Source organism: Balaenoptera acutorostrata, chromosome 19 (assembly GCF_949987535.1).
Source record: "Balaenoptera acutorostrata chromosome 19, mBalAcu1.1, whole genome shotgun sequence".
In the NCBI taxonomy this organism is placed as follows: domain Eukaryota; kingdom Metazoa; phylum Chordata; class Mammalia; order Artiodactyla; family Balaenopteridae; genus Balaenoptera; species Balaenoptera acutorostrata.
The window spans coordinates 62,727,923-62,754,861 of record NC_080082.1 but is presented as its reverse complement, the minus strand read 5'-3'; the positions used below and the strand labels follow the sequence as shown (position 1 = coordinate 62,754,861).

The following is a 26,939-nucleotide window of genomic DNA, read 5'->3' as shown; positions in this document are numbered from 1 at the left end:
TAAAAATCATAATCTAATAAACTTTCTTGAAAGAAAGAATTTGAAATTGAAGGACCAAGAATATAACTAGGAAATTGGCCAAAAAGAGTCATCTGTAAGACACACTCTAGGAGAACTACTAGTTTTTTGGGTTTTTTTAAGAGGAAAATAATTATTTGCACATCTGAGCAATAGATCACGTTAACTTAGAAGGGAAAGAAAAGCAGATTAGCATCAGATTTTTTGATGTTCTAGGAGAGAGTGGTTTAACAATTGTATGATACTTAGCAGCATATTAAAAAAAAAAATCTTGACCAAGTGGGGCTTATTCTAGAATGCAAAGATGGCCAAAATTAGGAAATCATTAATAAAATTTATCATCTTAACAGAGCTAAGAAGAAAAAAATCACATGATCATCCCCAGATATGCTAAAAGGACATTTGACAAAATTGAATAACTATTCACTTTAACATGCAATTAAATATGAAGTGATAGTTCTTTAAAATATTGATAGATAGCCCAAAATTCAGGATCTCAATGAGCAAATATTAGAGGCTGTAATACAAATAACACTAGTGTCTAAATTTCAATCAGGGACAAGAATGCCCACTATTTTCACTGCTATTTACCACAGAGAACATGTTTTCCATTGTGTGAAAATCTAATGAGATCTCACTCACCTGCCCTGAGATTGTTCTGGGTATCATAGAGCCAACAGGTGAAAGTAATTCAGTTATAAGTGACTCAGCACATTATTTGCCAAATATTCTTTGCATACCTACAGTTTTTAGGCATTCTTTTAGGTACGAGGGATAACACAGTGAGCTGGAATAGAAGATGATCCTGTGGTCAGGTTGACAGTTGTACCCCACATTCCATTTTGTCTCCTGCCAGGATGAATAGCTGTGACTTTCGTCCTGACTCCAGTTGGGATTGTCTGAGGAAAACCACACAGGGAGCATAAACCTATTCCTTTCTCTGCCCCAGACTCAGACCTGTGGGGATAATCTCAAGGTAGCACAATGCACTATTTGATACAGCTATGAACTAGTGGAGGGAAGAAGGGACACTTTCTTAGCTGGTGTTTTCTTTCTCCCCCTTCCTCCTTCCAGACTAAGAAGTTAATTGCTTACCCTGCCTTTAAATATACATTCTATCCAGTAGCATTGAAAACATCTGTTCCCTTAGTAAAGCGTTGAACCACTTACCAGAATCAAGTACACAAGTAGCTGGCTGAAGAGGTATTGAAGCCCTGCTGAAGATCTTAAACATGTGACCACCTTGATTTCCAAACTGCCACCTGACCTTGTGAACTTGCTTTACTCTGCTGGTAATCACTGGGTTTTAACAATTAAGAAGGTTTTTTTTTTTGCCCTCTAAAAGAACAATGCAGTCCTTAAAACTTGTATTTCTCAGTGCTTTGCTAAGATATCCGAAATTTTCTACTCTGCTAGGTGGTGAGTCATGCCATGGTTTGTTGAGATTATTTCCATTTGCTCTCACTTACTCAACTTTACTCAGGGGTGAGTCATTTAAAAGATTACAGGGGCTTCCCTGGTGGCGCAGTGGTTGAGAATCCTCCTGCCAATGCAGGGGACACGGGTTCGAGCACTGGTCTGGGAAGATCCCACATGCTGCGGAGCAACTGGGCCCGTGAGCCACAACTACTGAGCCTGTGCGTCTGGAGCCTGTGCTCCGCAACAAGAGAGGCCGCGATAGTGAGGGGCCCGCGCACCGCGATGAAGAGTGGCCCCTGCTCGCCGCAACTAGAGAAAGCCCTCGCACAGAAACGAAGACCCAACACAGCCAAAAATAAATAAATAAATTTATACATTAAAAAAAAAACCCACAATTCTCTCAATACATAAAGAATATAACTCCAGACATTATGGAGGAGATGTATAAGAAAGCTCATGCTGCAGTACGAGAGAATACAGTGAATGAGAAGAAGCCTGAGAAAGAAGTTAAAGAGAAGAGGTGGAATCGTCCAAAAATGTCACTTGCCCAGAAGAAAGATCGGGTAGCTCAGAAGAAGGCAAGCTTCCTTAGGGGTCAGGAAAGGGCTGCTGAGAGTTAATAAAACAAACCACAATTTCTGTGAAGATTTTTCAGATAAAGACAATAATAAACTTGTTGACCAAGTAGGAAAAAAAAAAAAAAAGAATAAAACATTACAGGCAACACTAAATCAGTTTCCCTTCCACCTGGGGCAAGGCTGGCTGTGGCCGCTGCTGTGGTGCCGGAGCGCCCTCTGGTGGTGATACTAATCCCCTGCAGTCTCGGGCCAGTCCTAGTTTGGCGCCCTGAGACAGAGGTCAGAGGTCCCTCGATAAAGCTCAAAAATAGGGCCACTTTTCACAGTCCCCTTGGAAAATAATTCAAAATTTGATTACCACCATCCGAGGAAGCTCCAAATTAAAATAATATTTCTCTTTCCCTAATCGACTGCTGGTCAATTAAGACAAAATTCTTTCTGATTTGCAGGTTCTGTTAACGAGGTAACTTCAGCCTCCATCTGCTCACATGGAAAAGCTGAGGCCTAGATTCCCTCATGTTTCCTTCAACTCTCTTGAGCACATTCACGTGTGGGGCATTAGAGAGTTATCAGGGCAGCTAACACTGGCCCCAAGAGTAAGTACGAACTTTGCCCAGCAAAACTTCCCCTAAAACTAACTGGATGGGAGATTTATTCTACATGCACATTTTCCTCACACTTCAGCATTTCTAAAATTGGGATGCATCTTGTTACTGAAGGTATATTATTTAGCACTGGGGTTCAAGAAGGAGTGGCCATAAAGGCAAGGAAGCAACTGAAATGTCTTCATAGATGAATGAATGGATAAAGGAGGTGTGGTATATATGTACAGTGGATGAAACATTGCCATTTGCAGCAACATGGATGGACCAAGACATTATCATACTAAATAAAGACAGTCAGACAGAAAAAGACAAATAATATATGATAACACCTACTTGTGGAATCTAAAAAAACAGTACAAACGAATGTATATACAAAAGAGAAACAGCCTCCCAGACATAGAACATAAATTTATGGTACAAAAGGGGAAGGTGGGAGGGATAAATTAGTAATTTGGGATTAGTAGATAACCACTCATATATAAAATAGATAAACAGCAAGGATTTACTGTATAGCCCAGGGAAATGTTTACTATCTTGTAACAATCTGTAATGGAAAGGAATGTAGATAGTTGAATCACTTTGCTGTATACCAGAAACTAACAATGTTGTAAATCAACTACACTTCAATGAAAACAATATTACCGGAAACACTTGGTTAGTTTCCCTACCTCATGGTGCAAAGCTGACTGTGTCCGCGCCTGTGGTGTTGGAGCGCCTTCTCGTGGTGACACTAATCCCCTGCAGGCTGGGGCCAGTCCTGGCCTGGAGCTCTGAGACAGAGGTCAGAGGTCCCTCTACAAATCTCAAAATAGGGTCACTTTTCACAGTCCTCCTAGAAAATAATTCAAAAATGGATTACCACCGTCCGAGGAAGCTCCAAATTAAAAAAAATTTCTCTTGTCCCAATTGACTGCTGGGCATTTAAGATAAAATTCTTTCTGATTTGCAGGTTCTGTTAACGAGGTAACTTAAGCCTCCATCTGCTCCCATGGAAAAGCTGACGCCTAGATTCCCTCGTGTTTCCTTCAACTCTCCTGAGCACATTCACGTGTGGGGAATTAAAGAGTTACCAGGAGGGCTGGCACTCATCCCAAGAGTCTTAAGTACTCACTTTGACCAGCAGAATTTCTCCTAAAACTAACTGGATGGAAAACTTTTCTACATACACATTTTTTTTGAACTTTAGCATTTCCAAAATTGGGATGCATGTTGTCGCAGAGGGCATATTACCATTGGGTTTCAAGAAGGAGTGGCCATAAAGGCATTGAAGCAACTAAAATATCCTTCATAGATGAATAGATACAGCTGGTGTGGTATATATATACAATGGAATATTCCTCAGTCATAAAAAAGAATAAAGTATTGCCATTTGCAGCATCATGGATGTACCTAGAGATTTTTCCTAGTAAGTGAAGTAAGACACACAGGGCAAGTCAAATATTATCTGATATCACATAAATGTGTGGTCTAAAAATAATGCAAACGAATCTATTACAGAACCTGAGACAGAGTCAGAAACATACAATACAACATATGGTTACCAAAGGGAAAAGGGAGGGAGGGACAAATTAGGAGTTTGGGTTTAACAGATACACGCTATTATCATATATAAACTAGATAAACAAGAAGGATTTACTGTATAGCACAAGGGCCTGTATTCAATATCTTGCGATAACCTTATAATGAAAAGGAATCAAAAATGAAAGAATATAGAGGCGTATATATACGCATGTAAAAGTGAATTAACCTGCTGACACCTGTAACTATCACCATATTGTATAGCAACTACACTTCATTTAACAAAGAAAGAACATGGGGCAACCCTTGGTTAGGTTCCCTTCCTCCTGCTGCAAGGCTGGCTGTGTCTGCTCCTGTTGTGTTGGGGCGCCCTCTCGTGGTGACACTGATCTCACGCAGGCTGGGGCCAGTCCTGGCCTGGAGCTCTGAGACAGAGGTCAGAGGTCCCTCTATAAAGCTCAAAAGAAGGCCACTTTTCACAGTCCCCTTGGAAAATGATTCAAAATTTGATTACCACCATCCAAGGAAGCTCCAAACTAAAAAAACTTCTCTTGCCCTAATCGATTGCTGGGCAATTAAGATAAAATTCCTTCTGATTTGCAGGTTCTATTAACTAGGCAACCTCAGCCTCCATCTGCTCCTATGGAAAAGCTGAGGCCCAGATTCCCTCGTGTTTTCAACAACTCTCTTGAGCACATTCACGTGTGGGGCATTAGAGAGTTATCAGGACAGCTAGCACTAGTCCCAAGAGGAAGTACGAACTTTGACCAGCAAAACTTCTCCTAAAACTAACTGGATGGGAGAGTTGTTCTACATGCACATTTTCCTCACACTTCAGCATTTCTAAAATTGGGATGCATCTTGTAACTGAAGGTATATTAGCACTGGGGTTCAAGAAGGAGTGGCCATAAAGGCAAGGAAGCAACTGAAATGTCTTCATAGATGAATGAATGGATAAAGGAGGTGTGGTATATATGTACAGTGGAATATTCCTCAGTCATAACAAAGAATGAAACATTGCCATTTGCAGCGACATGGATGGACCAAGACATTATCATACTACATAAAGACAGTCAGACAGAAAAAGACAAATAATATATGCTAGCACCTACTTGTGGAATCTAAAAGAATAGTACAAACGAATATATATACAAAAGAGAAACAGTCTCACAGACATAGAACATAAATTTATGGTACAAAAGGGGAAGGAGGGAGGGATAAATTAGTAATTTGGATTAGTAGATAACCACTCATATATAAAATAAACAAGGATTTACTGTATAGCCCAGGGAAATGTTTACTATCTTGTAACAACCTATAATGGAAAAGAATGTAGATAGTTGAATCACTTTGCTGTATACCAGAAACTAACATAATGTTGTAAATCAACTACACTTCAATTAAAAAAAAAATATTACGGGAAACACTTGGTTAGTTTCCCTACCTCATGGTGCAAATCTGTGTCCGTTCCTGTTGTGTTAGAGCGCCCTCTCGTGGTGACACTAATCCCCTGCAGGCTGGGGCCAGTCCTGGCCTGGAGCTCTGAGACAGAGGTCAGAGGTCCCTCTATAAAGCTCAAAAGAGGGCCACTTTTCACAGTCCCCTTGGAAAATGATTCAAAATTTGATTACCACCATCCGAGGAAGCTCCAAACTAAAAAAAATTCTCTTGCCCTAATCGATTGCTGGGCAATTATGTAAAATTCTTTCTGATTTGCAGGTTCTATTAACTAGGCAACTTCAGCCTCCATCTGCTCCTATGGAAAAGCTGACGCCTAGATTCCCTCGTGTTTTCATCAACGCTCTTGACTACATTCACATGTGAAGCATTAGAGAGTTATCAGGACAGCTAGCACTAGTCCCAAGAGTCTTAAGTACTCACTTTAAAGAGTAGAGTTTCTCCTAAAACTAACTGCGTGGGAAGTTCTTGTACATGCACTTTTTTTTTTTAATTTTTATTTATTTATTTATTTATTTATTTTTGGCTGTGTTGGGTCTTCGTTTCTGTGCGAGGACTTTCTCTAGTTGTGCCAAGCGGGGGCCACTCTTCATCATGGTGTGCAAGCCTCTCACTATCGTGGCCTCTCTTGTTGCGGAGCACAGGCTCCAGACACGCAGGCTCAGTAGTTGTGGCTCACGGGCCTAGTTGCTCCGCGGCATGTGGGATCCTCCCAGACCAGGGCTCGAACCCGTGTCCCCTGCATTGGCAGGCAGGTTCTCAATCACTGCGCCACCAGGGAAGCCCTGTACATGCACTTTTTGTTTTCAACTATTGCATTTCCAAAACTGGGATGCATGTTGTCACTGAGGGCATATTACTATTGGGGTTCAAGAAGGAGTGGCCATAAAGGCATAGAAGCAACTAAAATGTCCTTCATAGATGAATAGATACAGATGGTGTGGTATATATGTACAATGGAATATTCCTCAGTCATAAAAAAGAATAAAATATTGCCGTTTGCACCAACATGGATGGACCTAGAGATTTTCATAGTAAGTGAAGTAAGGCAGACAGGGAAAGTCAAATATTATCTGATATCACATAAATGTGTGGTCTAAAACTAATACAAACGAATCTATACAGAAAACCGAAACAGAGTCACAAACATACAACATATGGTTACCAAAGGGGAAAGGGAGGGAGGGGCAAATTAGGAGTTTGGGTTTAACAGATGCAGGCTATTATCATATATAAAATAGATAAACAAGAAGGATTTACTGTAGAACACAGGGGCCTGTATTCAATATCTTGTGATAACCTTATAATGAAAAGGAATCAAAAATGAAAGAATATAGAGGTATATATATACGCATGTAAAAGTGAATTAACCTGCTGACACCTGTAACTATCACCATATTGTATAGCAACTACACTTCATTTAACAAAGAAAGACATGGGGCAACCCTTGGTTAGGTTCCCTTCCTCCTGCTGCAAGGCTGGCTGTGGCCGCTCCTGTGGTGTTGGAGCGCCCTCTCGTGGTGATACTAATCCCCTGCAGTCTCGGGCCAGTCCTGGTTTGGCGCCGAGAGACGAGGTCAGAGGTCCCTCTCTAAAACTCAAAATAGGGCCACTTTTCACAGTCCCCTTGGAAAATAATTCAAAATTGGATTACCACCAGCCGAGGAAGCTCCAAATTAAAAAAAATTTCTCTTGTCCCAATTGACTGCTGGGCATTTAAGATAAAATTCTTTCTGATTTGCAGGTTCTGTTAACGAGGTAACTTAAGCCTCCATCTGCTCCCATGGAAAAGCTGACGCCTAGATTCCCTCGTGTTTCCTTCAACTCTCCTGAGCACATTCACGTGTGGGGAATTAAAGAGTTACCAGGAGGGCTGGCACTCATCCCAAGAGTCTTAAGTACTCACTTTGACCAGCAGAATTTCTCCTAAAACTAACTGGATGGAAAACTTTTCTACATACACATTTTTTTTGAACTTTAGCATTTCCAAAATTGGGATGCATGTTGTCACTGAAGGCATATTACCATTGGGGTTCAAGAAGGAGTGGCCATAAAGTCATGGAAGCAACTAAAATGTCCTTCATAGATGAGTAGATACAGATGGTGTGGTATATATGTACAATGGAATATTCCTCAGTCATAAAAAAGAATAAAATATTGCCATTTGCAGCAACATAGATGGACCAAGAGATTTTCATAGTAAGTGAAGTAAGGCAGACAGGGAAAGTCAAATATTATATAATATCACATAAATGTGTTGTCTAAAAGTAATGCAAACGAATCTATCCAGAAAACCAAAACAGAATCAGAAACATACAGTACAACATATGGTTAACAAAGGGGAAAGGGAGAGAGGGACAAATTAGGAGTTTGGGTTTAACAGATGCAGGCTATTATCATATATAAAATAGATAAACAAGAAGGATTTACTGTAGAGCACAGGGGCCTGTATTCAATATCTTGCGATAACCTTATAATGAAAAGGAATCAAAAATGTAAGAATATAGAGGTATATATATGCATGTAAAAGTGAATTAAGCTGCTGACACCTGTAACTATCACCATATTGTGTAGCAGCTACACTTCATTTAACAAAGAAAGACATGGGGCAACCCTTGGTTAGGTTCCCTTCCTCCTGCTGCAAGGCTGGCTGTGTCGCTCTTGTGGTGTTGGAACGCCCTTTCGTTGTGATACTAATCCTCTGCAGTCTCGGGCCAGTCCTGGTTTGGCGCCCTGAGACAGAGGTCAGAGGTTACCCTATACATTTCAAAATAGAGACACTCTTCATGGTCCCCTTGGAAAGTAATTCACATTTGATTACCACCATCCGAGGAAGCTCCAAATTAAAAAAATTTCTCTTGTCCCAATTGACTGCTGGGCATTTAAGATAAAATTCTGTCTGATGTGCAGGTACTGTTAACTAGGTAACTTTAGCCTCCATGTGCTGCTATGGAAAAGCTGACTCCTAGATCCCCTCATGTTTCCTTCAACTCTCTTGAGTACATTCACGTGTGGGGCATTAGAGAGTTATCAGGAGGGCTGGCACTCGTCCCAGAAGTCTTAGGTACTCTCTTTGACCAGCATAATTTTTCCTAAAACTAACTGGATGGGAAACTTTTCCACATGCACATTTTTTTTCAACTTTGGCATTTCCCAAATTGGGATGCATGTTGTCACTGAAGGCATATTACTATTGGGGTTCAGGAAGGGGTGGCCATAAAGTCATGGAAGCAACTAAAATGTCCTTCATAGATGAGTAGACAGAGAAGGTGTGGTGTATATATATATATATATACAGTGGGATATTCCTCAGTCATAAAAAAGAATAAAATATTGCCATTTGCAGCAACATAGATGGACCTAGAAATTTTCATAGTAAGTGAAGTAAGGCAGACAGGGAAAGTCAAATATTATCTGATATCACATAAATGTGTGGTCTAAAAATAATGCTAACGAATCTATACAGAAAACCGAAACAGAGTCACAAACATACAACACAACATATGGTTACCAAAGGGAAAAGGGAGGGAGGGGCAAATCAGCAGTTTGGGTTTAACAGATACACGCTATTATCATATATAAAATAGATAAACAAGAAGGATTTACTGTAGAGCACAGGGGCCTGTATTCAATATCTTGTGATAACCTTATAATGAAAAGGAATCAAAAATGAAAGAATATAGAGGTATATATATACGCATGTAAAAGTGAATTAACCTGCTGACACCTGTAACTATCACCATATGTATAGCAACTACACTTCATTTAACAAAGAAAGACATGGGGCAACCCTTGGTTAGGTTCCCTTCCTCCTGCTGCAAGGCTGGCTGTGGCCGCTCCTGTGGTGTTGGAGCGCCCTCTCGTGGTGATACTAATCCCCTGCAGTCTCGGGCCAGTCCTGGTTTGGCGCCGAGAGACGAGGTCAGAGGTCCCTCTCTAAAACTCAAAATAGGGCCACTTTTCACAGTCCCCTTGGAAAATAATTCAAAATTGGATTACCACCAGCCGAGGAAGCTCCAAATTAAAAAAAATTTCTCTTGTCCCAATTGACTGCTGGGCATTTAAGATAAAATTCTTTCTGATTTGCAGGTTCTGTTAACGAGGTAACTTAAGCCTCCATCTGCTCCCATGGAAAAGCTGACGCCTAGATTCCCTCGTGTTTCCTTCAACTCTCTCGAGCACATTCACGTGTGGGGAATTAGAGAGTTACCAGGAGGGCTGGCACTGGCCCCAAGAGTCTTAAGTACTCACTTTGACCAGCAGAATTTCTCCTAAAACTAACTGGATGGGAAACTTTTCTACATGCACAGTGTTTTTCAACTTTAGCATTTCCAAAATTGGGATGCATGTTGTCACTGAAGGCATATTACCATTGGGGTTCAAGGAGTGGCCATAAAGTCATGGAAGCAACTAAAATGTCCTTCATAGATGAGTAGATACAGATGGTGTGGTATATATGTACAATGGAATATTCCTCAGTCATAAAAAAGAATAAAATATTGCCATTTGCAGCAACATAGATGGACCAAGAGATTTTCATAGTAAGTGAAGTAAGGCAGACAGGGAAAGTCAAATATTATATAATATCACATAAATGTGTTGTCTAAAAGTAATGCAAACGAATCTATCCAGAAAACCAAAACAGAATCAGAAACATACAGTACAACATATGGTTAACAAAGGGGAAAGGGAGAGAGGGACAAATTAGGAGTTTGGGTTTAACAGATGCAGGCTATTATCATATATAAAATAGATAAACAAGAAGGATTTACTGTAGAGCACAGGGGCCTGTATTCAATATCTTGCGATAACCTTATAATGAAAAGGAATCAAAAATGTAAGAATATAGAGGTATATATATGCATGTAAAAGTGAATTAAGCTGCTGACACCTGTAACTATCACCATATTGTGTAGCAGCTACACTTCATTTAACAAAGAAAGACATGGGGCAACCCTTGGTTAGGTTCCCTTCCTCCTGCTGCAAGGCTGGCTGTGTCGCTCTTGTGGTGTTGGAACGCCCTTTCGTTGTGATACTAATCCTCTGCAGTCTCGGGCCAGTCCTGGTTTGGCGCCCTGAGACAGAGGTCAGAGGTTACCCTATACATTTCAAAATAGAGACACTCTTCATGGTCCCCTTGGAAAGTAATTCACATTTGATTACCACCATCCGAGGAAGCTCCAAATTAAAAAAATTTCTCTTGTCCCAATTGACTGCTGGGCATTTAAGATAAAATTCTGTCTGATGTGCAGGTACTGTTAACTAGGTAACTTTAGCCTCCATGTGCTGCTATGGAAAAGCTGACTCCTAGATCCCCTCATGTTTCCTTCAACTCTCTTGAGTACATTCACGTGTGGGGCATTAGAGAGTTATCAGGAGGGCTGGCACTCGTCCCAGAAGTCTTAGGTACTCTCTTTGACCAGCATAATTTTTCCTAAAACTAACTGGATGGGAAACTTTTCCACATGCACATTTTTTTTCAACTTTGGCATTTCCCAAATTGGGATGCATGTTGTCACTGAAGGCATATTACTATTGGGGTTCAGGAAGGGGTGGCCATAAAGTCATGGAAGCAACTAAAATGTCCTTCATAGATGAGTAGATAGAGAAGGTGTGGTGTATATATATATATACAGTGGGATATTCCTCAGTCATAAAAAAGAATAAAATATTGCCATTTGCAGCAACATAGATGGACCTAGAAATTTTCATAGTAAGTGAAGTAAGGCAGACAGGGAAAGTCAAATATTATATGATATCACATAAATGTGTGGTCTAAAAATAATGCTAACGAATCTATACAGAAAACCGAAACAGAGTCACAAACATACAACACAACATATGGTTACCAAAGGGAAAAGGGAGGGAGGGGCAAATCAGCAGTTTGGGTTTAACAGATACACGCTATTATCATATATAAAATAGATAAACAAGAAGGATTTACTGTAGAGCACAGGGGCCTGTATTCAATATCTTGTGATAACCTTATAATGAAAAGGAATCAAAAATGAAAGAATATAGAGGTATATATATACGCATGTAAAAGTGAATTAACCTGCTGACACCTGTAACTATCACCATATTGTATAGCAACTACACTTCATTTAACAAAGAAAGAACATGGGGCAACCCTTGGTTAGGTTCCCTTCCTCCTGCTGCAAGGCTGGCTGTGTCGCTCCTGTTGTGTTGGAGCGCCCTCTCGTGGTGATACTAATCCCCTGCAGTCTCGGGCCAGTCCTGGTTTGGCGCCCTGAGACAGAGGTCAGACGTTCCCCTATGCACCTCAAAATAGAGATACTCTTCATGGTCTCCTTGGAAAGTAATTCAAATTTGATTACCACCGTCCGAGGAAGCTCCAAATTAAAAAAATTCCTCTTGCCTCAATCGACTGCTGGGCAATTAAGATAAAATTCTTTCTGATTTGCAGGTACTATTACTATGTAACATAAACCTCCATGTGCTGCTATGGAAAAGGTGACGCCTAGATTCCCTTGTGTTTTCATCAACTCTTTTGACTACAGTCACGTGTGGCACATAAGAGAGCTATCAGGACAGCTAGTATTGGTCCCAAGAGTCCTTTTTTTTTTAATTGAAGTATAGTTGATTTACAAGGTTCTGACAATCTCTGCTGTACAGTAACATGACTCAGTTTTACACATATATACATTCTTTTTTCAATATTCTTTTCCATTATGGTTTATTTTAGGATATTGGATATAGTTCCCTGTTCTATACAGTAGGAGTTTGTTGTTTATTCATTCTAAATGTAGTAGTTTACATCTACCATCTCCAAATTCCCAGTCCATCCCTCTCCCTCCCCACCCGCCTCTGCAACCACAAGTCTGATCTCTATGAATGTGCATGTTTCTGTTTCTTAGATAGGTTCATTTGTGCCAAATTTTAGATTCCACATGTAAGTGATATCATATGGTATTTGTCTTTCTCTTTCTGACTTACTTCACTTAGTATGATCATCTCTAGTTGCATCCATGTTGCTGCAAATGGCATTATTTTGTTCTTTTTTAAGGCTGAGTAGTATTCCATTGTGTAATTGTACCACATCTTCCTTATCCATTCATCTGTTGATGGACATTTAAGTTGCTTCCATGTCTTGGCTAATATAAATCGTGGTGCTGTGAATATAGGGGTGCATGTATCTTTTTGAATTATAGTTTTGTCCAAGTATATGCCCAGGAGTGGGATTGCTGGATCATAGTTTTCTGAGGAACTTCCATACTGTTTTCCATAGTTGCTGCACCAACTTACATTCCCACCAACAGTGTAGGAGGGTCCCCTTTTCTACACACCCTCTCCAGCATGTTATTTGTAGACTTTTTAATGATGGCCATTCTGACCAGCGTGAGGTGGTACCTCATTGTAGTTTTGATTTGCATTTCTCTAATATTAGTGATGTTGAGGATCTTTTCATGTGCCTACTGGCCATCTGCATGTCTTTTTTGGAGAAATGTCTATTAAGGGTCTCTGCCCATTTTTTGAGTGGGTTTTTTGTTTTTTTGTTATTGAGTTTTTTTTTTTTTTTTTTAAATACTTTTATGAGTTTTTTTTTTTTATCGATTTTTGTGATCTCAGATTTACATCTTTATTCTTTTTTTTTAAATTATTTATTTATTTATTTATGGCTGTGTTGGGTCTTCGTTTCTGTGCGAGGGCTTTCTCCAGTTGCGGCAAGCGGGGGCCACTCTTCATCGCGGTGCGCGGGCCTCTCACCATCGCGGCCTCTCCTGTTGCGGAGCACGGGCTCCAGACGCGCAGGCTCAGTAGTCGTGGCACACGGGCCCAGTTGCTCCGCGGCATGTGGGATCTTCCCAGACCAGGCCTCGAACCCGTGTCCCCTGCATTGGCAGGCAGATTCTCAACCACTGCGCCACCAGGGAAGCCCCTGTTATTGAGTTTTATGAGCTGTTTGAATGAGCAACTGAAATGTCCATCACAGATGAATATAGATGGGGTGGTATATATGTACCATGGAATATTCCTCAGCCATAAAAAAGAATGAAATATTGCCATTTGCAGCAACACAGATGGACCTAGAGATTTTCACAGCAAGTGAAGTAAGGCAGACAGAGAAAGACAAATATTATATGGTATCAAATATATTTGTGATCTAAAAAATAATGCAAATAAATCTATATACAAAACAGAAACAGAGTCAGAAACATGGAAAACAACATATGGTTACCAAAGGGAGAAAGGGAGGGAGGGACAAATTAGGAGTTTGGGATTAACAGATACTATCATATATATGTAAAATAGATAAACAAAAGGATTTACTGTGTAGCACAGGGAACTGTATTTAATATCTTGCAATAACCTATAATGGAAAAGAATAGAAAAAAAACGAATATATATTTGAATCACTTAGCTGTAGAGCAGAAACTAACACAATGTTGTAAACCAACTATACTTCAATTAAAAGAAAAAAAGTTTATGGGGAAACACTTGGTTTGTTTCCCTTCCTCATGGTGCAAAGCTGGCTTAGTCTGCTTCTGTGGTGTTGGAGTGCCCTCTGCTGGTGATATAAATCATCTGCAGTCTCGGGCCAGTCCTGGCTTGGCGCCCTGAGACAGCGGTCAGAGGTCCCTCGATAAAGCTCAAAATAGGAGCACTCTTCATAGTCCCTTAGGAAAATCATTCACAATTTGATTATCATCCATGGAAGCTCCAATGTTTAAAAAAAATTTCTCTTACCCAAGTTGACTGCCTGGCAAGTATCTTAAGATAAAATTATTTATGATTTTCAGATACTATTAAATACATACCTTAAGTCTCAATTTGCTAATATGTAAAAGGTGACTCTATATTTTTGAGTGTGTTCATAAACTTTCTTGAGTACATTCACGTGTGGGGCATAAGTGAGTTATCAGGACAGCTTTACTGGTCCAAGTAGTTTGAAATACTAACTTTGACCAGTAGAATTGTTCTTAAAACTAGCTGGATGGAAGAGTTATTCCATAGAAATCATACCTTTATTTGGCAATAAAAGAAAAGCATGGTACTTTCTATTTTAAGCCTGAGTCAAGAACGTACCACATCTTGGGAATTCCCTGGTGGTCCAGTGGTTAGGACTTGGCGCTCTCACTGGCAGGTGCCCAGGTTTGATCCCTGGTCAAGCAACTAGGATCCCGCAAGTCACGGTGTGGCCAAAAAAAAAAAAAAGAAGAGAATGTACAATATCTTGATGCTTTTTAAAAGGTCTAGAATAATGTTTATAGAATCAACTAAACTGGGCTTCCCTGGTGGCGCGGTGGTTGAGAGTCTGCCTGCTAATGCAGGGGACACGGGTTCGAGCCCTGGTCTGGGGGGATCCCACATGCCGCGGGGCAACTGGGCCCGTGAGCCACAACTACTGCGCCTGCGCGTCTGGAGCCTGTGCTCCGCAACAAGAGAGGCCGCGATAGTGAGAGGCCCGCGCACCGCAATGAAGGGTGGCCCCCGCTTGCCGCAACTAGAGAAAGCCCTCGCACAGAAACGAAGACCCAACACAGCCACAAATAATTAATTAATTAATTAATTAATTAATTAAAGGTGTTAATAATTTAAAAAACAAAAAACTATCTACATTAAAAAAAAAAAAGAATCAACTAAACTTTTCTTCTCTGTTGGGTTCCAATGATCTGAACCTTCAATATTTTGTTGTTAAGCCGCATTGACTTAGGGTTTCTATCTTTTGCAAGCACAAAAATTCTGATTACTACTAGGAGGGAGTTTGAGTATGGATCCTAGGACAGTAAATGTGATAACAGCAAGCATGAAAGGAATGCTGACTGACTCAGTTTGTTCGGGCTGCTATAATCTAAGACCACAGACTGGGGAGCTTAGAAATAACAGAAATTGATTCCTCACAGTTCTGGAGGCTGAGAAGTCCAAGATCAGGGTGCCAGCAAGGTAAGGTTCTGGTGAAGGTCTTCTTCCAGGTTGGAGACAGCTCCCTTCTTGCTGTGTCCTCACATGGTGGAAGGGACAGGCCAGCTCTGGGGCCTCTTTATAAGGGCACTCACCCCATTCCTGAGGGCTCCACCCTCATGACCTAAACACCTCCCATAAGCCCACCTCCTTGTACCATTATGTTGGAGATTAGGTTTTTTTTTTTTTTTTTTTGGCTGCCTTGGGTCTTTGTTGCTGTGCGCGGGCTTTCTCTAGTTGAGGCGAGCGGGAGATACTCTTCGTTGCAGAGCGCGGGCTTCTCATTGTGGTGGCTTCTCTCGTTGCCGAGCACAGGCTCTAGGCACGCGGGCTTCAGTAGTTGTGGCTCATGGGCTTAGTTGCTCCGCGGCATGTGGGATCTTCCTGGACCAGAGCTTGAACCCGTGTCCCCTGCATTGTCAGGGGGATTCTTAACCACTGCGCCACCAGGGAAGCCTGAGTACATTTTCTTGATGTGTCTCCTAATCTCTTTTTTCCTAGAGTAGTTTCAGTCTCACTTTTTTTTTTTTTCATGCCAATGATTTGTTGGAGGAACTGGGCATTCATCCTATAATAAGGAGGTTGGCAAACTTTTTCCTGTAAATGTTTTCAGCTTTGTGGGCTGGACAGATGCTCTGTGTTGCAACAACTCAACTCTGCCACTGCAACAGAAAGCAATGTAGAAAATACATACACGAATGGGCATGGTTGGGTTCCAATAAAACTTTATTTACAAAAGCAGTTTGTAGGGCTTCCCTGGTGGCACAGTGGTTAAGAATCAGCCTGCCAATGCAGGGGACACGGTTGTGAGCCCTGGTCCGGGAGGATCCCACGTGCCGAGGAGCAACTAAGCCCATGTGCCACAACTACTGAGCCTGCGCTCTAGAGCCCGCAAACCACAACTACTGATCCTGTGTGCCACAACTAATGAAGCCCAGGCGCCTAGAGCCCCTGCTCCGCAACAAGAGAAGCCACCACAATGAGAAGCCCGCGCACCACAACGAAGAGTAGCCCCCGCTCGCCGCAACTACAGAAACCCCACACACAGCAACGAAGACCCAATGCATCCAAAAATAAATAAATTAATTAATATAAATTAAAAAAATAAAATAAAGACGACAAAATGCTTCAGAAATTGTGAAGTGACATACAAGGGCCAAACATCATCTTGGTGAAGCGACTGTCCTATCTTTCCTTCATGCAGACCTGAGAGGAATATTTTGCCAGATGCCTACAGCAAACAGCTCACTGCTGCCCTAAGCACCAATCCCAACCTGGTGGAGCTGGCTTTGTACAACAATGCCCTGGGGAGCCAGGGGGCGAAGCTGCTGTGTCAGGACTCAGACACCCCAACTGCAAACTTCAGAACCTGAGGTGAGTCTAGGCCGGTCTGTGGGCTTCTGGCGAAGCTCTGTCTCACAGGGCTCAGTCAGAAAGAACATAGGGCGGGACTTCCCTGGCGGTCCAGTGGTTAAGACTCCCAGCTACCACTGCAGGGGGCACGGGTTCAATCCCTGGTTGGGGAACTAAGATCCCGCAAGCTGCATGGTGTGGCCAAAAACAAAAAAAAACAACAACCAAAAAAACCCCCAACTCAGCTGCTTAAAGCAAGAACGTAGGATGATGTGTTAGTTTGCTTGGGCTCCCATAGCAAAGTGCCACAGGCTGGGTGACTTAAACAATGGACTTTTATTTTCTCACAGTTCTGGAGGCTGGAAGTCCAAGATCAAGGTGTCAGCAGGGTTGATTTCTTCTGAGGTCTCTCTTCTTGGCTTGCAGATGGCCACCTTCTCACTGTGTCCTCACATGGTCTTTCCTCTGTGTGTGTCTGTGTCCAAATTTCCTCTTCTTATAAGGACACCAGTCATATTGGACTAGGGTCCACCCTAATGACCTCATTTTAACTTAATTACCTACTGGTAGTGATGGAGAAAAGAAGTGGAGAAGAGTGAATGGAGGGGAGGGATAAATTAGAAGTTTGGGACTAACATATACACACCACTATTTACAAAATAGATAACCAACAAGGACCTACTGTAGAGCACAGGGAACTATTCACAATATTTTGTAATAACCTATAAAAGAAAAGAATCTGACAAAATCTGTATCTACATCTATTTCTATACCTATACCTATATCTATCTATCTCTCTATCATCTATCATCTATCTATCATCTATCTCTCTATTATCTATCTCTCTATCATCTGTCTATGTATCTATCATCTATCTGTTTATCATCTATCATCTATCTGTCTATAACTGAATCACTCTGCTGTACACCAGCAATTAACACAACATTGTCAATCAACTATACTTCAGTTAAAAAAGAAAAGTGAATGCGAGGGGTCTTGAATTCCTCTCATAAAGGCGACCTCTGTGAAAGCATTTCCTTGACTGCAAAGTGCCAAAATATGTTATATTATTCTTGTTTCTTTTATTTTTTTTTATTGAGGTACATACAGTTCACACACCAGACAACTCTGATTTTTTTTTTTTAGTATATTTGCCAGATGGTGTAAACATCACCACTATCTAATTCCAGATCATTTGCATCACACCAAAAAGAAACACCACACCCATTAGCAGTCACTCCTTTGATTTCCCTCCCCTCAGCCCCTGGCAACCACTAATCTCCTTTCTTTGATTTTAGAAAAGGGGGGGAATATAGGTATAGATCAAAAAAAGAGGGGAGAGAAAGGACAGGGACAGATTTTACAAAACAACGACAAAGGAAGTCACCTGGCTCTTTTCTTCTTCTTTCCATCCCAGGTTGAAGCGGTGCCGGGTTTCCAGCTCTGCCTGCCAGGACCTTACCTCTGCTCTGATAGTCAATAAGCATCTATTAAGAATGGACCTGAGCGGCAACGGCCTTGGGCTGCCAGGCGTGAAGCTGCTTTGCGAGGGGCTCTGGCATCCCAAGTGCAGGCTACAGATGGTGCAGTGAGTCTCCATCCCCTGGAACAAGTCCTTAATTTTCATGATCTCCTGGGACAAGCTTGTCGTCCCCCGGGGCTTGAAGTATCTCCCCAAATGCTGACCCCCAAACCCTTACCTTGAATTAGGGCTGCCTTTAGACCCGTGACCTGAGACCTGTGCCTTGGACCCTTTACACTTTGGAGAACCTCTTTCTGGCCTCTTCTGACCCCACCCATTTCCACATGGTGAGGAGTTCCTGGAGCCCCCCGCCCACCCAGAACCCACACCCTATTTATTGACTGCACACTGAGTAGTCAGAACCCCAGAGCTCCCCGTGCAAAGCTCCTTTAGTTGTGCAATTCCCTTTTTCTGCAATGCTGCTGTTTTAGTAAAACCACCCAGTTTCCCGCCTGTGTGTCTTTGTTACTACTCATAAGAACACTCCACTTCTGACACTTCTGTGTGTGGGGTTTTCCCCACACCAAGGAACTCTGTGACACCATTTGGGTGTCCTGCAGTTAAACTCAATTCTAACACGACCTACCTGGAGATAGCGTCAGATCCCAAGGTTAAGGGCTCAGTCCCTGGAGACTTCCCCCGCCCAGCCCCCCCACTTCAGACGCCAATAGCAAATCCAGGTTGTCACCTGTGCTACTGACCCATCAGCTGTAAATCAAAGGGTCCCACAACCTGCCCCCCTGGGTTCTATTAATGTGCTAGAGCGGCTCACAGATGTCAGGGAAAGCACTTACATTTACTTGTTTATTAAAGGATGTGATAAAAGATACAGATGAACAGATACATAGGTCTGGGGAAGGTCCCAAGTTTGGGAGTTTCAGTCTCTGCCGAGTTTGGGTCCATCACCCTCTTAGTACATGGATGTGTTTGCCAACGCGGGAGCTCTCTGAACCCTGTGCTAGTGGGATTTTTATGGAGGCTTCCTCACATAGGCATGATCAAATAGTATAATAACTCCATTTCCACCCTTCTCCACTCTTTGGAGAAGGGTTGGGCGGGACAGGGCTGAAAATTCCAAACTTTTAATCATGGCTTGGTCTTTCTGGTGACCGTCTCCCATCCAGGAGCCCACCCAGAGTCAACTCAGTAAAACAAAAGATTCTCCAAGTTTTTTGTTTGTTTGTTTGTTTTTGTTTTTTGTTTTTTTTTTAATCACTTAGGAAATCAGGGATTTAGCAGCTCTGTGCCAGGGACCAGAGACCAAAACATATTTTTTCTATTATCTCTCAGCCCCTCCTATCCTATTCCTCCAAATGAACTTCTACTTAGCCTTGGAGAACCAGTTCAAATTCTCCCAGAGAGCCTTCCCTCACTGTACACCATTTGTCAAAGATGGGTTAGGTCGTCCCTCCACCAGGATGGTTTTAACAAACAGCTCATGTTGATGGTGCACTGACCGTGTCAGGCTTGTTCTACACCCTCTCTCTGTGTAATAAATTATATAATCCTCACAATGACCCTCTGAGGCAGGCGCTGTTATTATCCTTATTTTAGAGTCAGTGAACCTGAGACATGGCAGCACATGTAACAGAAAACTGATACCTGATTAAAACTCACTTGAGAGAATTCCATGGTGGTCCAGTGGTTAGGACTCTGCACTCTCACTGCGGAGGGCCTGGGTTCAATCCCTGGTCAGGGAACTAAGATCCCACAAGCCGCACAGCGCAGCTAAGAAAACCCAACTCGCTCGAGGTCACAGGGTTACGGGGTGTGGATGGATGCAAACACAGGTTGTTGAGCCCTAGAGACTCTGCTCTGAATTATCGTGCTATGTATACTACCTCCATGGCATCACCTACATTGGATTATAATTACTCACCTGTTTGTCTTATTAGAGAGGATTCTCCTCGCTGGAAATGACTTAAGTCCTGTTTGTCTCTAACTTTAGCGAGAATTGTAGATGCACGTTAGGTGATCAGGAGCCATCAGGATACAGAAAAGCAACATCTCTTTCAACATCTCTTTCCTCCCAAGGTTGAGGACGTGTCAGCTGGAGGCTGGGGCTTGCCAGGAGATTGCCTCTGTGCTCAGCACCAGTCGATATCTGGTGGAGCTGGACCTGACAGGAAATGCCCTGGAGGATTCGGGTCTGAGGCTCTTGTGTCAAGGTTTGCGGCACCCAGGCTGCGCATCTTGTGGTGAGTTCTACCCTCTGTCTCTGTGCATCTGATTGCTCTAGGGACCTCATATAAGTAGAATCACAAAGTAGTTGTCATTTTTGTGACTGGTTCATTTCACTTAGCATATTTTCAAGGTTCATCCATGTTGTAGCATGTGTCAGAATTTCCTTCCTTCTTAAGGCTATTATTCCATTTTGTATGTATATGTGTGTGTATACATATATACATATATGTTTTCTATGTGTATAACACATTTTGTTTGTCCATTCATTCATCCATCCATTAATGGACACTTGGGTTGCTTCCACCTTTTGGCTCTTTTGAATAATGCTATGAACATTAGTGTACAAATATTTCTTTGAGCCCCTGCTTTCAATTCTTTTAGGTATATAACCAGAAGTGGAATTGATAGATCATATGCTTATTTTTAATTTTTTGAGGAACCACCATATTGTTTTCCACAGTGGCCAAATCATTTTACATTCCCACCAACGGTGCACGAAGTTTTCAATTTCTCCACATCCTCGCCAACACTTGTTATTTTCTCTTTTTTGGATAATAGCCATCCCAATGGGTATGAGATGATATCTCACTGTGTTTTTGATTTGCATTTGCCTAGTGATTAGTAATGTTGAGCACCTTTTTGTGTGTTTGTGGCCATTTATATGTCTTTGGAGAAATGTCTATTCAAGTCTTTGGCCATTTTTCAAACAAGTTGTTTATTTGGAAACATTACTTTTAAGATTGAGGGCAGGCATTTGCAGCAACATGGATGGACATAGAGACGATCATACTAAGCAAAGTATAAGTTATATATAAGTCAGAAAGAGAAAGACAAATACCATATGATGTCACTTACATGTGGAATCTAAAATACAACACACAATAGCCAGGACATGGAAACAATCTAAATGTCCATCAACAGAGGAATGGATAAAGAAGATGTGGTACATATATACAATGGAATATTTCTCAGCCATAAAAATGAATGAAATTGGGTCATTTGTAGAGACGTGGGTAGATCTAGAGACTGTCATACAGAGTGAAGTAAGTCAGAAAGAGAAAAACAGATTTCGTACATTAACGCATATATGTGGAATCTGAAAAAAATTGGTATAGATGATCTTATTTAGAAGGTAGAAATAAAGACACAGACATAGAGAACAAACGTATGGATACCAAGGGGGAAAGGTGGGGGGGGGGTGGATGAATTGGGAGATGGGGATTGACATATATACACTATTGATACTATGTATAAAATAGATAACTAATGAGAACCTACTGTAGAGCACAGGGAACTCTACTCAGTGCTCTGTGGTGACCTAAATGGGAAGGAAATCCAAAAAAGAGCAGATGTATGTATATGTATAGCTGATTCACTTTCCTGTACAGTAGAAACTAATGCAACATTGTGAAGCAACTATACTCTAATAAAAATTTTTTAAAAATATGACACGAACGTATCTATGAAACAAAAACAAATTCACAGTTGAGAACAGACTTGTGGTTGCCAAGGTGGAAGTGGGGTGGGGGAGGGAAGGATGGGGAGTTCGGGGTTAGCAGATGGAAACTATTCTATACAGGATGGAGAAACCACAAGGTCCTACTGTTTAGCACAGGGAACTATATTCAATATCTTGTAATAAACTATAATGGTAAAGAATATGAAAAAGAATATATATATGTATAACTTGAGTCATTTTGCTGTACCACAGAAATTAACACAACATTGTAAATCAACTATACTTCAATAAAAGTTTTTAAAAAAAGATTGGGGGCAGGGAGGATAAAATTAGCATTGTATAGGAAATGGAACTCCATAGTAGATGTTGAATTGGATTTCCTGCAGGTTGATGATTTGCCACCTCACTGCTGCTGCCTGTGAAGACCTGGCATCCACCTTCAGTGTGAACCAGAGCCTGATGGAGCTGGACTTAAGCCTGAATGACCTGGGGAACCCTGGGGTGCTGCAGCTGTGTGAGGGCCTCAGGCAACCCCAGTGCAAACTCCAGACCCTCCGGTGAGTTCTGCTTTACTCACCACCCTAAGAGTCCAAATTCACAATCCCTGCCCTCCTGTCTGGGCTCAGTGGGGCCATCTCCCTCCCCTCTTCTCCTAACCTCTTGCTACAGCAGCCTCCTTTGAAAGGTTTTTCTGCCACAGGGCCTTTGCACAAGCAGTTCTTTCTTCCTGGAATGTACTTCTGCTCTGATTTCTGCTTTTTTTTTTTTACCCTGATAACACCTGTTTCATCAGTTAGGACTCAAAACACATGTTTCTTCATGGATACCTCCTCTAACCCCTAGATAAGGTCTAGTTTTAGGATCTTATTTGACCTTATTATTCTCCTCAGCATCACTGATTGCAATTTGTATGTGTGTGTGTGGTATTCCAGAAGTGCAGGAAGTGCAGGAAGTGCAGGAGCTGGGCAACTCTCTGTTCCAACGGCTAGTATAAGACCTGGCTCAGAGGAGCTTAGAAATACATATACTTTCAAATGAGGGAACAGATGAAAAAACAAATGAACAAAAATAAAACGCAGCAAGGGGACTTCCCTGGTGGTGCAGTGGTTAAGAATCTGCCTGCCGGGGGCTTCCCTGGTGGCGCAGTGGTTGAGAATCTGCCTGCCAATGCAGGGGACACGGGTTCGAGCCCTCGTCTGGGAAGATCCCACATGCCACGGAGCAACTGGGCCCGTGAGCCACAATTACTGAGCCTGCGCGTCTGGAGCCTGTGCTCCGCAACAAGAGAGGCCGTGATGGTGAGAGGCCCGCGCACCGCGATGAAGAGTGGTCCCCACTTGCCGCAACTAGAGAAAGCCCTCACACAGAAACGAAGACTCAACACAGTCATAAATAAATAAATAAATAAATAAATAAATAAATAAATAAATAAAAAAAAAGAATCTGCCTACCTATGCAGGGAACACGGGGTTGATCCCTGGCCCGGGAAGATCCCACATGCTGCGGAGCAACTAAGCCTGTGCGCCACAACTACTGAGCCTGCGCTCTAGAGCCCACAAGCCACAACTACTGAAGCCCACGCGCCTAGAGCCTGTGTTCCACAAAGAGCCCGTGCTCTGCAAGAGAAGCCACTGCAATGAGAAGCCCGTGCACCTCAACGAAGAGTAACCCCCGCTCGCTACTAAAGAAAGTCTGTGTGCAGCAGTGAAGACCCAATGCAGCCAAAAACAAATAATTAAAATAAAATTATACAAAAAAAAAGAAAGAAAAGAAAATGCAGCAAGGCTGTCAATTCCCAGAAAATTCTTTTTTTTTTTAATTTAATTTTATTTATTTATTTATTTTTTGGCTGTGTTGGGCCAGAAAATTCTTTTTCTTTGTAGTCCCAAGGGAGAGTGCTTTTTAAATTTTTTTTTTGGGTCCTATGGTAGCATCATCAATTATCTGATGTCACTTGCTTTGGAATATATATATATATATGTATATATATATAGATTTTTTTTTTTCTTTTGAGACATTGAGTCATACCTTGGCTTCTATTGTGTTTAGAGAATTAGGATAAATCTGTGCCCCATCTTCACACCTTTCTCTACTGCATCCTTTAAACATTTCCTTTTTGAGCTGCAGATACACGTAATTAGAAGGTTCATAATCCTCACCTGGTACCACAATATCACTATGGACCCACATGTGCCTTTGTTTTATTTTTGTCTTCTTCCTTGCCCTCCCCAGATCTCATCCGTAGACACTCATGTCTTCATTTTATATAAATAATGCATCTCATCAGCTTCTGGTTTTTTTCCCACTTACCTTCATACACTGAATATCTGTTCATATTGGTATAAGCATATTTAATTGAGTCCTTCAAACTGACCTATACTCCATCATTTGCATAAATCAAATGTTATTGATTCATCCAGGAACTCTGTCCCTATAATTGTGTACAGTGTTGTGACGTATATTCTTATTTATTTATTTTTGGCTGCATTGGGTCTTCATTGCTGTGCACGGCCTTTCTCTAGTTGCGGAGAGCGGGAGCTACTCTTCGTTGCAGTGCGCGGGCTTCTCATTACGGTGGCTTCTCTTGTTGTGGAGCACGGGCTCTGGGCATACAGGCTTCAGTAGTTGTGGCACGCGGGTTCAGTAGTTGTGGCTCGCGGGCTCAAGAGCGCAGGCTTGGCAGTTGTGGCGCACGGGCTTAGTTGCTCCGCGGCATGTGGGATCTTCCCGGACTGGGGCTCGAACCCGTGTCCCCTGCATTAGCAGGCGGATTCTTAACCACTGCGCCACCAGGGAAGTCCCTCTCCTTTTTCTTAAACTGATCCCTAAAAACATCATCCTGATTCCCTATGAAGATGAGAGTTTCCAACATTAACTGCCGACGTGGCTTCAACCACTTCCTATCTTCCACAGGCTGCACAGCTGTGGCCTCACAGCCAAAGCTTGTGAGGATCTCTCTTCCACCCTGGGGGTCAACCAGACCCTAACAGAGCTTTATCTTACCGACAACGCCCTGGGGAACACAGGTGTCAGGCTGCTATGCAAGAGCCTGAGTCATCCCGGCTGCAAACTTCGAGTCCTCTGGTGAGACACGGTCCCTGGTTCTGGAGGAGACAGGATACAGGGCTTGGAGTTAGAAGTAAAAGTCAATCACTGAAACCCTCCGTTTGGATAAACAAATAATCTAGAAAATTTGCAAATAGTTCATTTGTCCACTTGTGTATGCAATTTGTGCAAAATACAGAGGCCTTACTTTGCCTCTTGGGAGACACTCATACCTTTTACTGGTGGTGTGACCTTGGGTAATTTAACCTTGGGTAATTACCTAATCTGACAAGTGAGGCCATTGTACCTTAATGAGAATCTGGAATTACTCTGCCTGGCCTCAAATTCTAATTCCATCACTTACCAGTTTTGTGATGTATTTTTGTAAATTAGTTAACCTCTTGGCACCTCAGTATCCCTGTCTGTAAAATGAAAATAGCTGCTTCTTCATAAGATTAGTACAAATTAAATGAGTTAACACAGGTTTGGGATTTAAAATGGTGTGTAGCTCAGAGTAAGCCTATTTCCCAATAGGATTTGGTTTCAAATGAAGAACTAGTTAATGGAATTATGTATTTTAACAGGGCAGGATGCATGCATGATAGGTTTGATATATCATCTGAATGCCACAATAGTGGCCTGGACTATTTCCCACTCTGTGTCCTCAGGCTATTTGGAATGGACCTGAATAAAATGACCTGCAGAAGTTCGGCAGCTCTTCGCCTAACGAAACCTTACTGACATTGGCTGCTGAATGGTTCCAGCTGCTGGTTCTTCTCTTTAAGTCAGGACAGAAGAGGATCATCCCAGAACCCGAGAATCAACAACGAGCCAGTTCTTTACTTCCTCAAGAGACAAACTCCTCTGCAGCATAATCCTTGCTGCTTGGGGTCTATGTAATCATCGTGGGACAGAGCTTGGAATTGTAGTTTTGGGAGTTGGTGCTTTGGAGAGAATTTAGGGCAGGGCCCAAATCATTCTAAAGCAGAAACTCTAAACTGAAGGTGATGTTTCCTCTCCAACCTCCGCCGCCCCCCACCCCCACCCCCCGCCCCGCAGAATACCTGGCAGTGTCAGAGGATACTGGGGCTGGGGAGCTACTGGCATCTTGTGGGTAGAGGCCAGGGGTCCTGCTAAACATCCTATAATACACAAGACAGCCTCCCATAGCAAAGCGTTAGGGAACTGTTGACCGAAACCCCCCCCACCCCCGCCTCCGCCTTGGCCAGGCCTGCTTGCCTGAGTTTTCTCACAACAGGAGGTCCCGGTAAGGAATCTGGTAAACTAAGCAGGAGAATTCGGGAGGGGCCAAAAGAGGGAGGAGGGCCTTCCCTGGTGGCTCAGTGGTTAAGAATCCGCCTGCCAATGCAGAGGACACGGGTTCGAGCCCTGCTCCGGGAATATCCCACATGCCGCAGAGCAACCAAGCCCGTGTGCCACAACTACTGAGCCTGCACTCTAGAGCCCGCAAGTCACAACTGCCGAGCCCACGTGCCACAACTACTGAAGCCCGCGCGCCTAGAGCCCGTGCTCCGCAACAAGAGAAGCCACCGCAGTGAGAAGCCCGCGCACCACAACAAAGAGTAGCCCCCGCTCACTGCAACTAGAGAAAGCCCGCGCACAGCAACGAAGACCCAACGCAGTCAAAAATAAATAAAATAAATTAAAAAAAAAAAAAAGAGGGAGATGACCAGCCTTCCAGAGTCCTTCTCACTGAATCCATCTTGGCTGAGAGATGCACGTACCACCGGGGAGGACCCTGAGTCAGACTATGGGCCAAGCAAGGTGATTGGCCAGAGACAACCCGGAAACTGACCTCATTACCATAAACCCTGAGACTGCAAGCCACGTGGCAG

The 26,939-nt window shown here is 42.4% G+C and overlaps 1 protein-coding gene across 1 annotated transcript; it reads left to right on the top strand.

The window, feature by feature from the left end:
- The first annotated feature begins 1,868 nt into the window (after positions 1–1,868).
- On the top strand, positions 1,869–25,837 carry NLRP12 (NLR family pyrin domain containing 12). The gene is given in 8 exon segments (XM_007198654.2): positions 1,869–1,957; positions 18,291–18,461; positions 20,430–20,593; positions 22,075–22,081; positions 22,425–22,595; positions 24,952–25,122; positions 25,752–25,820; positions 25,822–25,837. Coding segments are annotated over 8 exon segments (858 nt in total).
- The last annotated feature ends 1,102 nt before the right edge of the window (positions 25,838–26,939 follow it).